At 41.1% G+C, this 14,680-nt stretch overlaps 2 protein-coding genes across 2 annotated transcripts; both read left to right on the top strand.

The window, feature by feature from the left end:
• Positions 1-5,093: 5,093 nt before the first annotated feature.
• On the top strand, positions 5,094-6,075 carry LOC122695050 (keratin-associated protein 4-7-like). The gene has a single exon (XM_043904527.1). The coding sequence runs from the start codon at positions 5,139-5,141 to the stop codon at positions 5,739-5,741; it is 603 nt and encodes a 200-aa protein (XP_043760462.1). The 5' UTR covers positions 5,094-5,138; the 3' UTR covers positions 5,742-6,075.
• Positions 6,076-10,679: 4,604 nt separating this feature from the next.
• LOC122695042 (keratin-associated protein 4-8-like) lies at positions 10,680-11,979 on the top strand. The gene has a single exon (XM_043904519.1). The coding sequence runs from the start codon at positions 10,734-10,736 to the stop codon at positions 11,568-11,570; it is 837 nt and encodes a 278-aa protein (XP_043760454.1). The 5' UTR covers positions 10,680-10,733; the 3' UTR covers positions 11,571-11,979.
• The last annotated feature ends 2,701 nt before the right edge of the window (positions 11,980-14,680 follow it).

Genomic DNA, 14,680 nt, shown 5'->3' with positions numbered 1-14,680 from the left:
TTCAAGCTGGTTTTAGGAAAGGCAGAAGAACCAGAGATCAAATTGCCAATATCCACTGGATCATCAAAAAAGCAAGAGAGTTCCAGAAAAACATCTATTTCTGCTTTATTGACTACTTGAAAACCTTCTACTGTGTGGATCACAATAAACTCTGGAAAATTCTGAAAGAGATGGGAATACCAGACCACCTTACCTGCCTCTTGAGAAACCTATATGCAGGTCAGGAAGCAACAGTTAGAACTGGACATGGAACAACAGACTGGTTCCAAATAGGAAAAGGAGTACGTCAAGGCTGTATATTGTCACCCTGCTTATTTAACTTATATGCAGAGTACATCAAGAGAAATGCTGGGCTGGATGAGGCACAAGCTGGAATCAAGATTGCCAGAAGGAATATCAATAACCTCAGATATGCAGATGACACCACCCTTATGGCAGAGAGTGAAGAGGAACTAAAAAGGCTCTTGATGAAAGTGAAAGAGAGTGAAAAAGTTGGCTTAAAGCTCAACATTCAGAAAACTAAGATCATGGCATCTGGTCCCATCACTTCATTGCAAATAGATGGGGAAACAGTGGAAACAGTGTCAGACTTTATTTTTTGGGGCTCCAAAATCACTGCAGATGGTGATTGCAGCCACGAAATTAAAAGACGCTTACTCCTTGGAAGGAAAGTTATGACCAACCTGGATAGCATATTAAAAAGCAGAGACATTACTTTGCCAACAAAGGTCCATCTGGTCAAGGCTATGGTTTTTCCAGTGGTCATGTATGGATGTGAGAGTTGGACTGTGAAGAAAGCTGAGCGCTGAAAAATTGATTCTTTTGAAAAATGGTGCTGAAGAACACTCTTGAGAGTCCCTTGGACTGCAAGGAGATCCAACCAGTCCATCCTAAAGGAGATCAGTCCTGGGTGTTCATTGGAAGGACTGATGCTGAAGCTGAAACTCCAGTACTTTGGCCACCTCTTGTGAAGAGTTGATTCATTGGAAAAGACCCTGATGCTGGAGTCTGGGATTGGGGGCAGGAGGAGAAGGGGATGACAGAGGATGAGATAGCTAGATGGCATCACTGACTCAATGGACATGAGTCTGAGTAAACTCAGGGAGTTGGTGATGGACAGGGAGGCCTGGCGTGCTGCGATTCATGGGGTCGCAAAGAGTCAGACACGACTGAGCGACTGAACTGAACTGATGCATTTTCTACTTAGGGTCACATGCAATGAGTCCTCCATCCACATACACAGTGAAAATGTTAGTCACTCAACCATATCCAACTCTTTGTGACCCCATAGATTGTAGCCTACCATGTTCCTCTGTCCACGAAATTCTGCCGGCAAGAATACTGGAGTGGGTTGTCATTCTGTTCTCCGGGGATTTTCTGCCCCAAGGACCAAACCCACGTCTCCTGCACTGCAGGCAGATTCTTTATCTTCTGAGCCCCCATGGAAGCCCCTACATATTCACTGGAGTTCTGCTTTCTTCTTGTAGCCAGAGCTTCAGTAGATTTGGTTTGTTATTATTCTTCAGAATATTCAGTTTATTCTGCCTTATAGTGGGGCTACCTTCAGTGCCAGGCAGGTGATATAAAGCAATGAAACAGACCTGGTAACAGTTCCTAGGTTTTGCTGGTGACTGTGATTTTATGTCCAACAGTAAAAAGGAGGTTTCCAGTGCCATGCTTAGATGTCCACTGAAACTCTATCCCAGCTTGATTTCTCCAACTGTCCACTTCTGCTCACTTTTCTTCCCTTTCCTTCTAGAAGTGCTAATCCAAGAACACTTCTCAATAAACATCCTGTTTGCTAATTTTCATCTCAAACAGTCCCCAAAAGCAATATGTAATTCACAACAGTTAATCTGAGAGCTGGAAAGACTGACTGAAATGTAGTTTTCATCTTTTAGTGTATAATAAGTAGGAGCTTAAACACAAACGTGGTAAACTTATGGAATTGAATCTGTATAGAGAACTGTGAATTTTATCTAAAGTATGTTTATTCTTTTCTAAGGATTTTATGTCACTTATACACCAATATCTTCTTTAGTTAAAATTTTAAATAACACAAAAGAATGTGTTCAGAAGTGAGTTTCCTGTTATTAGTCTTTGCCAATCCCATTCAAAACCTATTTTCACAGAGAATCATTCTTACTGAATGCATTTGTATGACATTTATGTCTCTATTCATTAACCCAGCTTTAGCTGTACATTTTTTTGTTCTGATGTTTATTCAAATATTATTTTTTAACCTTCTTGAAATGTGAATACATTCCTCCAATAGGTATATATATATATACCAGATAAGTATATTATTTCACAGATTTGTTTACATATTTTTTATATTTATTTATCAGATCTGTGAATTCATTTTTCCCATTACATTTTATGAAGAAATCTTTCTAAGTGCATAGGAAATCCACCAGTTATCTATGTCAGCCAAATACACTGTTAACAATAATATTCAGGTGATTCTGCAGGATTTCCTGACATACAATCATGGCGACTAAGAGCCCCAGCCTCAGGATGTCCTCAGATTCATTCCCCAGTTACCCACAGTGGTAACCACATTATTAACTTAGATGTTTAGGTTTTTCTTTCTTTCCTGCCTTCGTTTCCACTTCTTCATCTGTACTTCCCAAAATCGCTCTGCAAAGTGAACTACTTGCACTCACGTTTTTGTCTCAATATCAACTTTGGGTGAAATTCAAAGACAATAGATGTTCAGCAAATATTTTTAGCTGATTGATATTAAACCAGTGATGGTGGTTAATTCTCACAAAAGAGATCTAAATTGTGATATCTGGAAGTGCAGAGAACCAGTGTCAACACTTGTGTTCACCTTCTCTCTATCATATCTGTTTCTGTGTTACTATACCACATGTATCCATGGTATCCTATAAGTAAGTTCCATTCTATGAATCAAATTTGAACTTCCACAAGTGTGTTTTATCAAGTGACATGTTACTTTTCACATAAACAAATGTGGTTTTCCTCAAGTGTAACCATGATCCTTGTTTGGAATGTTTCTCCCACTTTTCTCTACTAGTCAAACATACATATTCTTTAAAGGAACATGACATAACCTTAAGTCATCAAAAGCCTTCATTCACTCGACAAACATTTGTCACTAATGTCCTCTGTCCCAGTAACAAAATTAAATTTTATAGTTCATGCCCTCAGGGTGTCTACATTGCAGAGAGTGCAAAATTCGGAGCACAAAGCAGGGACAAATTATATTTGAACAGGGTAGTTAATCATTTCGAGGAAGCACTGGGGTTTTGACAGAGGAAGAGGAGTATGCAGAGATAATGACAAAGAGGAAACATTCCAGGAAGATGAAACGGCTTTAGCAAAGGCTTGCAGCTTTATTTTCCGCCTCTTCCTCAGCTGTCCTAAAACAGCTTAACTTCTGTTTAATCTTACAGAATTTTTTTCCCTCTTAATGTTTCTATGCTTCTTGGCCTATTGCTTAAAGAAGTAGTAAGAATACACACTATATTATATGCTGCACTAAAGATTCAATACAAATACAAGATATTCACCACAATGCTCAGTCAACTCAGCACAATGCCTGGTAAATTTAGCATAGTGCTAGTAAATACTCTAGAAATGACATATGTCATTATTCTTTGCCTTTTACTGAAGATGCATGAAACTTATCCACATATTATATATGTTGATTTTAGTTCTTCATTTAAAAATAGCATAGGAAGCTCAGTCCAGTGCTCTAAGACAACCTAGAGGGGTGAGATGGGATTGGGGTGGGAAGGCAGATCAGAGAGAGGGGATATATATAGTTAGACTTAAAAATAACTGCCATCACCAGTCCAGCTTGGATGCATGAGACAAGTGCTCAGGGCTGGTGCACTGGGAAGACCCAGAGGGATGGGATGGAGAGGGAGGCGGAAGGGGGGATCGGGAAGGGGAACACATGTAAATCCATGGCTGATTCATGTCAATGTATGGCAAAAACCACTATAATATTGTAAGGTAATTAGTCTTCAACTAATAAAAATAAATGGAAAAAAAAAAAGAAAGTTGCTCATTCATGTCCAGGTTTTGCAAGCCAACGGGCTATACAGTCCATGGAATTCTCCAGGTCAGAATACTGGAATGGGGGTCCGTTCCCTTCTCCAAGGGACCTTCCCAACCCAGAGATCAAACCCAGGTCTCCCACATGGCAGGTGGATTCTTTCCCAGCTGAGCTATCGGGGAAGCCCTTCTTTTAATTATTACCAAACTATTTCTTAGGCATGTGTCTCATTCAAGCATCTACAGGAAGATGAGGAGTTATATGTCAAGTTCTCTTACTACCCAACAGAATGCCTTCGCTCAGTTGAACCCTTATTAATTTCAAACATTTTTATATATAACAAATGCTTTTCTAATGAAATATCCTATGTACTATTCTGAAACTAAAAGATAAATCAAAATATACCATTCGTATTGCCTAGCCTGGGAGGCATAGAGCAAAAATGTGTTTCTTCTATTTCAAAGCCGTGAGTACAGCTAAGTGCTTGAGACACTGGAGTGAAATCAGACACAGAATTTGTAACTTCCTCGTGGTCTATCTTCCTGACCATCCAAGAGGCCAACATAGGATCACATTCATCCATATTATTTGTGGGACATCACTTCCCGCCAAACATCTTGTTTTAAAACTCATTTCCAGTGTTTAACCTCACCAGCACTTGTTCCCCTCACCTTGACAACAAAATACACATGAGCCATATAAGAAAATTTTCTCTCTGAAGATCAGAGAGCAGTGATAGGAGAGAATATCACATTCAAAAAATAAGTGTTAGGTCATATGACTAATGCTTTGTAAGACATTGGAACCCACCAGGAGCAAAGGTGACATCCACAAGGGAAGAACTGGGACAGGGTTTTCAATTGGACACACAGGCGCTTATCAGGAAAAGGAAAGGTATTATTTCCTCCATTTTCTAATACTGAATGAGAAACACACAATTATGTAATTAAATGATCAATTTTCCTAACAGGGTAAACAATAACAAGGAAATAATGATGTAATGATAGCAGCTCTTCAGCAGGGTATAAAGGGGGCTGGGGGCCGAGAAGACTGTCAGACTCAAGAAGCTCACATTCCTAGAAACTCACCCAGACCTCTACCCTCTGACACCATGGTCAGCTCCTGTTGTGGCTCTGTCTGCTCTGACCAGAGCTGTGGCCGAAGTCTCTGCCAGGAGACCTGCTGCCAGCCCAGCTGCTGCCAGACCACCTGCTGCCGCCCCAGCTGTGGTGTGTCCAGCTGCTGCCGGCCGCTCTGCTGCCAGCCCACCTGCCCTCGCCCCACCTGCTACATCTCTAGCTGCTGCAGGCCCCAGTGCTGCCAGCCTGTGTGCTGCCAGCCCACCTGCCCTCGCCCCACCTGCTGCATCTCCAGCTGCTGCAGGCCCCAGTGCTGCCAGCCTGTCTGCTGCCAGCCCACCTGCTCTCGCCCCACCTGCTGCATCTCTAGCTGCTGCCGCCCCTCCTGCTGTGGGTCCAGCTGTGGTTCCAGCTGCTGCAGGCCTACCTGCTGCATCTCCAGCTGCTGCAGGCCCCGCTGTTGCCAGTCTGTGTGCTGCCAGCCCACCTGCTCCCGCATCTCCAGCTGCTGCCGCCCGAGCTGCTGCCTGCGCCCAGTGTGTGGCCGGGTCTCCTGCCACACCACTTGCTATCGGCCCACCTGTGTCATCTCCACTTGCCCCCGCCCCGTGTGCTGTCCCTCCTCTTGCTGCTGAATCTCTGCTTTGAACACACTGCTTCCTCATTTCCTCCCTCCCCACAGTTGCAGAGCTTCTTTTTAAAATGGGGAGGGTTCAAGAGAACCGGTCCATTGAATTTCATAAGCAAACACCAGACACACTGAGCCCTCAATCTAACTTCTCTCCAAACTCCCTCTCTTCTAAATGAAATCACTCAGAATCTACCCAAAAGTTACAATCTCCCAACACTCTTCCCTACTTCTTCAGGACATCGGTTTTTCATGCTTAAGGAATTTGTCTCCATCACTAGTGAGACCACTTGATTTTTATCTCTCTGATATGGAAATCCAATGAAGATATTTTTTGCTGTGCCCTTTGGTAAAGATTTTGTTATGTCTTGTTATTTCCATGAACCTAAATAAACGTCTTCCTACTGGTACTGAAAATTGAATCTGATTGTTACTCTCTTTCTTTTTTTGAAGGTTTTACATATTGATCCAAAGTAATTCAATTTTGCCTGCACCTGCCAAACACCATAAATAATCAACCTTCAAGAGTGGTCAAATGACATTGAACACTGCCTAGTAATGTTAAGGAAATAGGTATATTGATCATTTTCTAGTTTATGGGGAAAAGGGGTGAAACTGAAATGATAGAGCATCTATGAATATAATAACAGGAAGAAAGATTTGGAAAGATTGAACGCAAATCACAATTTTTAACGACACCAGCTTTCAGGGTTTTTTCACCTATAAAAGTATCACATAGACAGGTTAGTAAAGTCCATGCATTTTCTACTTCGGGTCACATGCAATGAGTCCTTCATCCACATACACAGTGAAAATGTTAGTCACTCAGCCGTGTCCAACTCTATGCGACTCCGTGGATTGTAGCCCAGCAAGCTGCTCTGTCCACGGAATTCTGCAGGTAAGAATACTGGAGTGGGTTGCCATTCTGTTCTCCAGAGGATCTTTCTGCCCCAGGGATCAAACTCAGGTCTCCTGCACTGCGGGCAGATTCTTAATCTTCTGAGCCACCATGGAAGCCCCGACACATACAGTGGAGTTCTGCTTTATTCTGGTAGGCAGAGCTTCAGTAGATTTGGTTTATTATTATTATTACTATTCAGAGTATTCAGTTTATTCTGACTTATAGTGGGGCTACCTTCAGTGCCAGGCAAGTAATATAAATGAATGAAACAGACCTGGTAACAGTTCCTAGGTTTTGCTGGTGACTGTGATTTTATGTCCAACAGTAAAAAGGGACCGTTCCAGTGCCATGCTTAGATGTCCACTGAAACTCTATCGCAGTTGATTTCTCCAACTGTCCACTTCAGCTCACTTCCCTTCCCTTTCCTCCTAGCAGTACTCATCCCAAATACACTTCTCGATAAATATCCTGTTTGGTAATTTTCGTCTCTGTGTCTGCTTCCTAGGGAACTCAAACAGTCCCCAAAAGCAATGTGTAACTCACAATAGTTAATCTGAGAGCTGAAAAGACTGACTGAAATGCAGTTTTCATCTTTTAGTGTATAGTAAGTAGAAGCTTAATCATAATCTGAGAAAACTTATGGAACTGACCCTGTAGAGAGAACTGTGAATTTTATCTAAAATACATTTATTCTTTTCTACAGATTTTATGTCACTTATACATAAACACATTTTTTTTTAAAAATTTTAATAACACAAAAGAATGTGATCAAAAGTGAGTTGCCCATCATTAGTCTTTGCCAATCCCATTCAAAACCAATTTTTACAAATGGAGATACATTCTTTTTGTTTTGTTTTGTTTTGTTTAATTTTTTTCCCCATTTATTTTTATTAGTTGGAGGCTAATTACTTTACAATATTGTAGTGGTTTTTGTCATACACTGAGATGAATCAGCCATGGATTTACATGTATTCCCCATTCCGATCCCCCCTCCCACCTCCCTCTCCACCCAAATGGAGATACATTCTTATTGAATGCATTTGTATAACATCTATGTCTCTATTCACAAACCCAGCTTTGGTTGTACATTTTTTTTCTGATGTTTATTCAAATATCATTTTTTTGCCTTTAGGCAATGTTAATATATTCCTCCAATACCTGGTAAGTATATTACTTGACAGATTCGTTCACATATTTTTTATATTTATTGTTGAGAACTGTGAATACATTTTTCCCATTAGATTTTATAAAGAAATATTGCTATCTGCATAAGAAATCTATTAATGTTCTAAGCCAGCCAACTGCACTGTTAACAATAATATTCAGGTGATTCTTTGGGATTTTCTAGACATATAATCATGGCGGCTAATAGCCCCCAGCCTCAGGTATGTCTCTAGATTCATTCCTCAGTTACCCACAGTGGTAACCACATTATTGACTCAGACTCATGGCTTTTTCTTTCATTCCTGCCTTGCTTTCTCATTTCCTCATGCATACTTCCCAGAATCCCCATCACGCTCCCCAAGTGAACTACTGCACTCACATATATGTTTCAATATCTATTTTGGGTGCAATTGAAACAAAGACAGTAGATGTCCAGCAAATATTTTTAGTTGATTGATATTAAACCAGTGGTGATATTAAACCAGAGTAAGAATACACACTGTATTATATGTTGTAGTAAAGATTCAAATCAAATATAAGATATTCAGCAAAATGCTCAGTGAACAATGCCTGGTAAATTTAGCATAATGCATAGCAAATACAAATGATAAATGTCATTATTCCTCACCTTTTATTGAAGATGTATTCTCACAAAAGAGAGCTAAATTGGGAGGTCTGGAAGTGAAGAGAACCAGTTTCAACATTTGTGTTCACCTCCTTCCTAGCATATCTGTTTCAGTGTTAACAGTATATGTATCCATGGTGTCCTATACATAAGTTCCATTTTACGGATCAAATTTGAACTTCCATATATGTGTTTTACCAGGTGATACGCTGTTTGCCACATAAACAAATGTGGTTTTCCTCAAGTGTAACCATGACCCCTTTGTTTGGATTGTTTCTCTCACTTTTCACTACCAAACGACTCATAATTTTAAAGGTCCATTACCTACCCATAAGTCATCCAAAAGCCTTCATTCACTCGACAAACATTTGTCACTAATGTGCTCTGTCCCAGTAACAAAATTAAATTTCATAGTTCATGCCTTCAGGGTGTCTACATCGAAATAGTGGAATGACAGAAAGTACCTGTGGTAAGGCAGAGAGTACAAAATTCGGAGCACAACGCAGGGACAAATTGTATTGGTACAGGGTAGTAAATCATTGAGAGGAAGCATTCAGGGGAAACCTGGGATATTGACAGAGGAATAGTAGTTTGCAAAGATAATGACAAAGACAGTTCAGCAAAGGCATGAAAGGTTTATTTTCCACCTCTTCCTCAGCTGTGCTAAAACAGCTTAAATTCTATTTAATCTTATAGATTTTATTTTTGGTCTTCTTAATGTTTCTATGCTTCTTTGGACTATTGCTTAAAGAAAGAGTAAGAATACACACTGTATTATATGCTGTAGTAAAGATTCAAAACAAATATAAGATATTCAGCAAAATGCTCAGTGACTCAGCACAATGCCTGGTAAATTTAACATAATGCATAGTAAATACTCTACAAATGATAAATATCATTATTTCTCACCTTTTATTGAAGATGTATGAAACTTATCCACATACTATATATGTTGATTTTAGTTCTTCATTTAAAATTAACATAGGAAGCTCATTCCGGTACTCTACGACAACCTAGAGGGTGGGAAGGGATTGGGGTGGGAGGGCGGATCAGAAGGAAGGGACATATATATACTTAGGGCTGAATCACATTGTTGTACTGCAGAAACCTACTCAACCTTGTAAAGGAATTATCCTCCATTTAAAAAATAAAGACTTTTAAAAAATAACTGTCATTCTTTTGAAAATGAAAGTCGCTCAGTTAAGTCCAGCTCTTTGTGACCCCATGGACTATACAGTCCATGGAATTCTCCAGGTCAGAATACAGGAATGGGGGGGCTTTCTCTTCTCCAGGGGATCTTCCCAACCCAGGGCTCAAACCCAGGTCTCCCACATTGCAGGCAGATTCTTTCCCAGCTGAGCTATCGGGGAAGCCCTTCTTTTAACTATTGCCAAACTGTTTCTTAGGCATGTGTCTCATACAAGCATATACAGGAAAAGAGGAGGACTTATAGTCAAGTTCTCTTACGATCCAACAGAATTCTTGGATCCATATTTTTGAAGGCTTATTCATTCCAAACACGTTTATATATAACGAATGCTTGTGTAATGAAATATCTGTGTACAAGTTTGACAACTAAAGGATAAATCAAAACAATCCATTCTGGTTGCCTAGCCTGGGAGACATGCAGCAAAAATGTATTTCTTCTATTTAAAAGCTGTGAGTACTGCTAAGTGCTTGAGACACTGGAGTGAAATCAGACACAGAATTTGAAACTTCCTTATGGTCTACCTATCTTCCTGACCATCCAAGATGCCTATTTAGGATCACATTCATCCATATTATTTGTAGGACATCCTTCCCCCAAACATCTTTCTTTCTAATTCCTTTCCAGTGTTTCACCTGACCAGCACTTGTTCCCCTCACCCTTGACAACAAAATACACATGAGCTGTAAAAAATACTTTTTCTCTCTGAAGTTCAGAGAGCAGGGATAGGAGAGAATATCACATTTAAAAAAAAAGATGATAGAGTCATATGATAAAAGCTTTGTAAGTCATTGAACCAATCAGTAGAAAAAGTGACACCCAAAAGGAAGAACTGGGACAGGGCTTCCAATTGAACAGACAGGCACTTACCAGGAAAAGGAAAGTTATTCTTTACTCCATTTTGGAATACTGCATGAGAAACACACAATTATGTAATTAAATGATCAATTTCCAAGGGGGGTTAAACAATAACAAGGAAATAATGATGTAATAGTAGCAACTATTCAGCAGGATATAAAGGGGGCTGCAGACCGAGAAGACTCTCAGACTCAAGAAACACAATTTCCTGGAAACTCACCCAGAACCTCTACCCTCTGACACCATGGTCAGCTCCTGTTGTGGCTCCGTCTGCTCTGACCAGAGCTGTGGCCGAAGTCTCTGCCAGGAGACCTGCTGCCGCCCCAGCTGCTGCCAGACCACCTGCTGCAGGACCACCTGCTGCCGCCCCAGCTGTGGTGTGTCCAGCTGCTGCCGCCCAGTCTGCTGCCAGCCCACCTGCCCTCGCCCCACCTGCTGCATCTCCAGCTGCTGCAGGCCCCAGTGCTGCCAGCCTGTGTGCTGCCAGCCCACCTGCCCTCGTCCCACCTGCTACATCTCTAGCTGCTGCCGCCCCTCCTGCTGTGGGTCCAGCTGTGGTTCCAGCTGCTGCAGGCCTACTTGCTGCATCTCCAGCTGCTGCAGGCCCCAGTGCTACCAGCCTGTGTGCTGCCAGCCCACCTGCCCTCGTCCCACCTGCTGCATCTCTAGCTGCTGCCGCCCCTCCTGCTGTGGGTCCAGCTGTGGTTCCAGCTGCTGCAGGCCTACTTGCTGCATCTCCAGCTGCTGCAGGCCCCGCTGTTGCCAGCCTGTGTGCTGCCAGCCCACCTGCCCTCATCCCACCTGCTACATCTCTAGCTGCTGCCGCCCCTCCTGCTGTGGGTCCAGCTGTGGTTCCAGCTGCTGCAGGCCTACCTGCTGCATCTCCAGCTGCTGCAGGCCCCGCTGTTGCCAGTCTGTGTGCTGCCAGCCCACCTGCTCCCGCATCTCCAGCTGCTGCCGCCCGAGCTGCTGCCTGCGCCCAGTGTGCGGCCGGGTCTCCTGCCACACCACTTGCTATCAGCCCACCTGTGTCATCTCCACCTGCCCCCGCCCCGTGTGCTGTCCCTCCTCTTGCTGCTGAATCTCTGCTTTGAACACACTGCTTCCTCATTTCCTCCCTCCCCACAGTTGCAGAGCTTCTTTTTAAAATGGGGAGGGTTCAAGAGGACTGGTCCCTTGAATTTCATAAGCAAACACCAGACATCGGAGCCCACGTTCTAACTTCTGTCCAAACTCCTCCCCTTCTAAATGAGATCACTCAGAATCTCCCAGGAAATTACATTCTCCCAATATGCCTCCCTATTTCTTAGGACATCTGTTTTTCATGCTTAAGAGATTTGTCTCCATCACTTGTGGGGCCACAGATTTTTATCTCTCTGATATGGAAATCCAATGAAGATTTTTTGTTGTACTCTTTGGTAAAGATTTTCTATGTCTTGTTATTTCCATGAACCTAAATAAACGTCCTCCTAGTGACACTGAAAATTGAATTTGAATGTTACTCTGTTTCTTTTTTTTTAAGGATTTATATTTCGATCCAAAGTAATTGTATTTTGCCTGCACCTGCCAAACAACACAAATTAATCAACCTTCAAGAGAGGTCAAATAACACTGATCACTATTAGTTATGCCTAGAAAATAGATAAATAATCATTTTCTAGTCTTTATGGGGCAAAAGGGTGATACTGAAGTGATAAGAGCTTCTATGAATATAACATGAAGAAAGTTTTGAAAATATTGAACACAGTTCATGATTTTAAGAACACCACCTTTCAGGGTTTTTTCACCTATAAAAGCAGTGGATGGATAGTTTAGCAAAGTCTATGTATTTTCTACTTTGGGTCACATACAAAGAGACCTTCGTCCACATACACAGTGAAAATGTTAGTCACTCAGCCGTGTCCAACTCTATGTGACTCCATGTATTGTAGCCCAGCAGGCTCCTCTGTCCACGAAATTCTGCAGGCAAGAATACTGGAGTGGATTACCATTCCATTCTCCAGGGGATCTTTCTGCCCCAGGGGTGAAACCCAGGTCTCCTGCACTGCGGGCAGATTCTTAATCTTCTGAGCCACCATGGAAGCCCCAACACATACAGTGGATTCTGCTTTATTCTGGTAGGCAGAGCTTCAGTAGATTTGGTTTATTATTATTATTACTATTCAGAGTATTCAGTTTATTCTGACTTATAGTGGGGCTACCTTCATTGCCAGGCAGGTGATATAAATGAATGAAACAGACGTTGTGACAGTTCCTTGGTATTGCTGGTGACTGTGATTTTATGTCCAAGACAAAAAACGGGACCTTTTCAGTGTCATGCTTAGATGTCCACTGAAACTCTATCCCAGCTTGATTTCTCCAACTGTCCACTTCTGCTCACTTCCCTCCTCTTTCCTCCTAGAAGTCCTAGTCCTAAGAGCACTTCTCGATAAATATCCTGTTTGCTAATTTTCACCTCTGCCTCCTAGGGAACTCAAACAGTCACGAAAAACAATTTATAATTCACAACAGTTAATTTGAGAGCTGAAAAGACTGACTGAAATGTAGTTTTCATCTTTTAGTGTCTAGTAAGTAGAAGCTTAATCATAATCTGAGAAAACTTATGGAAATGAATCCTTAGAACTGTGAATTTTATCTAAAGTACTTTTATTTTTTCTAAGGATTTTATGTCACCTATACACACACATGCTTTTTTAAAAATTTTGAATAACACAAAAGAATGATCAAAATAGTTGCCCATCATTTGTCTTTGCCAATCCCATTCAAAACCAAGTTTTATAATGGAGATACATTCTTATTGAATGCATTTGTATGACATTTACGTCTTTATTTAGAAACCCAGCTTTACTTGTACATTTTTTTGTTCTGATGTTTATTCAAATATTATTTTTTTGGCCTTCAGGTAATGTTAATACATTCCTCCAGTACCTGGTAAGTATATTATTTGACAGATTTGTTTACATATATTTTATATTTATTGTTGAGAACTGTGAATACATGTTTCCCATTAGACCGAATGAAGAAATATTGCTAAGTGCATAGGAAATCTATCAGTGTTCTAAGCCAGCCAACTTCACTGTTAAAAATAATATTCAGGTGATTCTTTCAGATTTTCTAGACATATAATCATGGTGGTGAATAGCCCGCAGCCTCAGGTATGTCCCCGGATTCATTCCTCAGTTACTCACAGTGGTAACCGTGTTATTAACCCAGACTTACGGGTCTTTCTTTCATTCCTGCCTTACTTTCTCTTTTCCTCATGTGTATGTCCCAGAATTCACCCCTCCACCCCCCCACCCCCCTGCCAAGTGAACTACTTGCACTCACATTTATGTTTCAATATCTATTTTGGGTGCAAATGAAACAAAGACAATAGATGCTCAGCAAATATTTTTAGCTGATTGATATTAAACCAGTGGTGGTGGTTACTTCTCACAAAAGAGAGCTAAATTGGGATGTCTGCAAGAGAAGAGAATCAGTGTCAACACTTATGTTCTCCTCCTTTCTATCATATCTGTTTCTGTGTTAATACAGTATATGTATCCATGGTGTCCTATAAGTATGTATGATTCTATGGATCAAAGTTGAACTTCCACAAACGTGTTTTATCAGGTGACATGTTGCTTGCCACATGAGCAAATGTGGTTTTCCTCAAGTGTAACCATGATCCCTTTGACTGGAATATTTCTCCCACTTTTCTCCACCAGGCAAAAAAGACATATTTTTTAAAGGAACATGACATACCCTTAAGTCATCCAAAAGCCTTCATTCACCCGACGAACATTTGTCACTGATGTGCTCTGTTCCAGTAACAAAAATAAATTTTATAGGTCACGCCTTCAGGGTATCCCCATCACAATAGTGGATATGACAGAAAGTAACTGGTACAGCAGAGAGTGCAAAAAACAGAGCACAACGCAGGGACAAATTGTATTTGAACGGGGTAGTTAATCATTGCAAGGAAGCAAGAAGGATAAACCTGGGGTTTTGAGAGAGGAATAGGAGTTTGCAAAGATAACGACAAAGATGAAACATTCCAGGCAGATTACATGGCTTCAGAAAAGGCTTGCAAGCTTTATTTTTCACCTCTTCATTAGCTGTCCTAAACAGCTTAACATTTGTTTAATCTTACACAAATTTTTTTTTCTCTTAACATTTCTATGTTTCTTTGGCCTATTGCTTGAAGAAGTA

Source organism: Cervus elaphus, chromosome 5 (assembly GCF_910594005.1).
Source record: "Cervus elaphus chromosome 5, mCerEla1.1, whole genome shotgun sequence".
Taxonomy (NCBI): domain Eukaryota; kingdom Metazoa; phylum Chordata; class Mammalia; order Artiodactyla; family Cervidae; genus Cervus; species Cervus elaphus.
The sequence above is the reverse complement of the archived record's forward strand: the minus strand, read 5'-3'. Positions and strand labels throughout refer to the sequence as shown.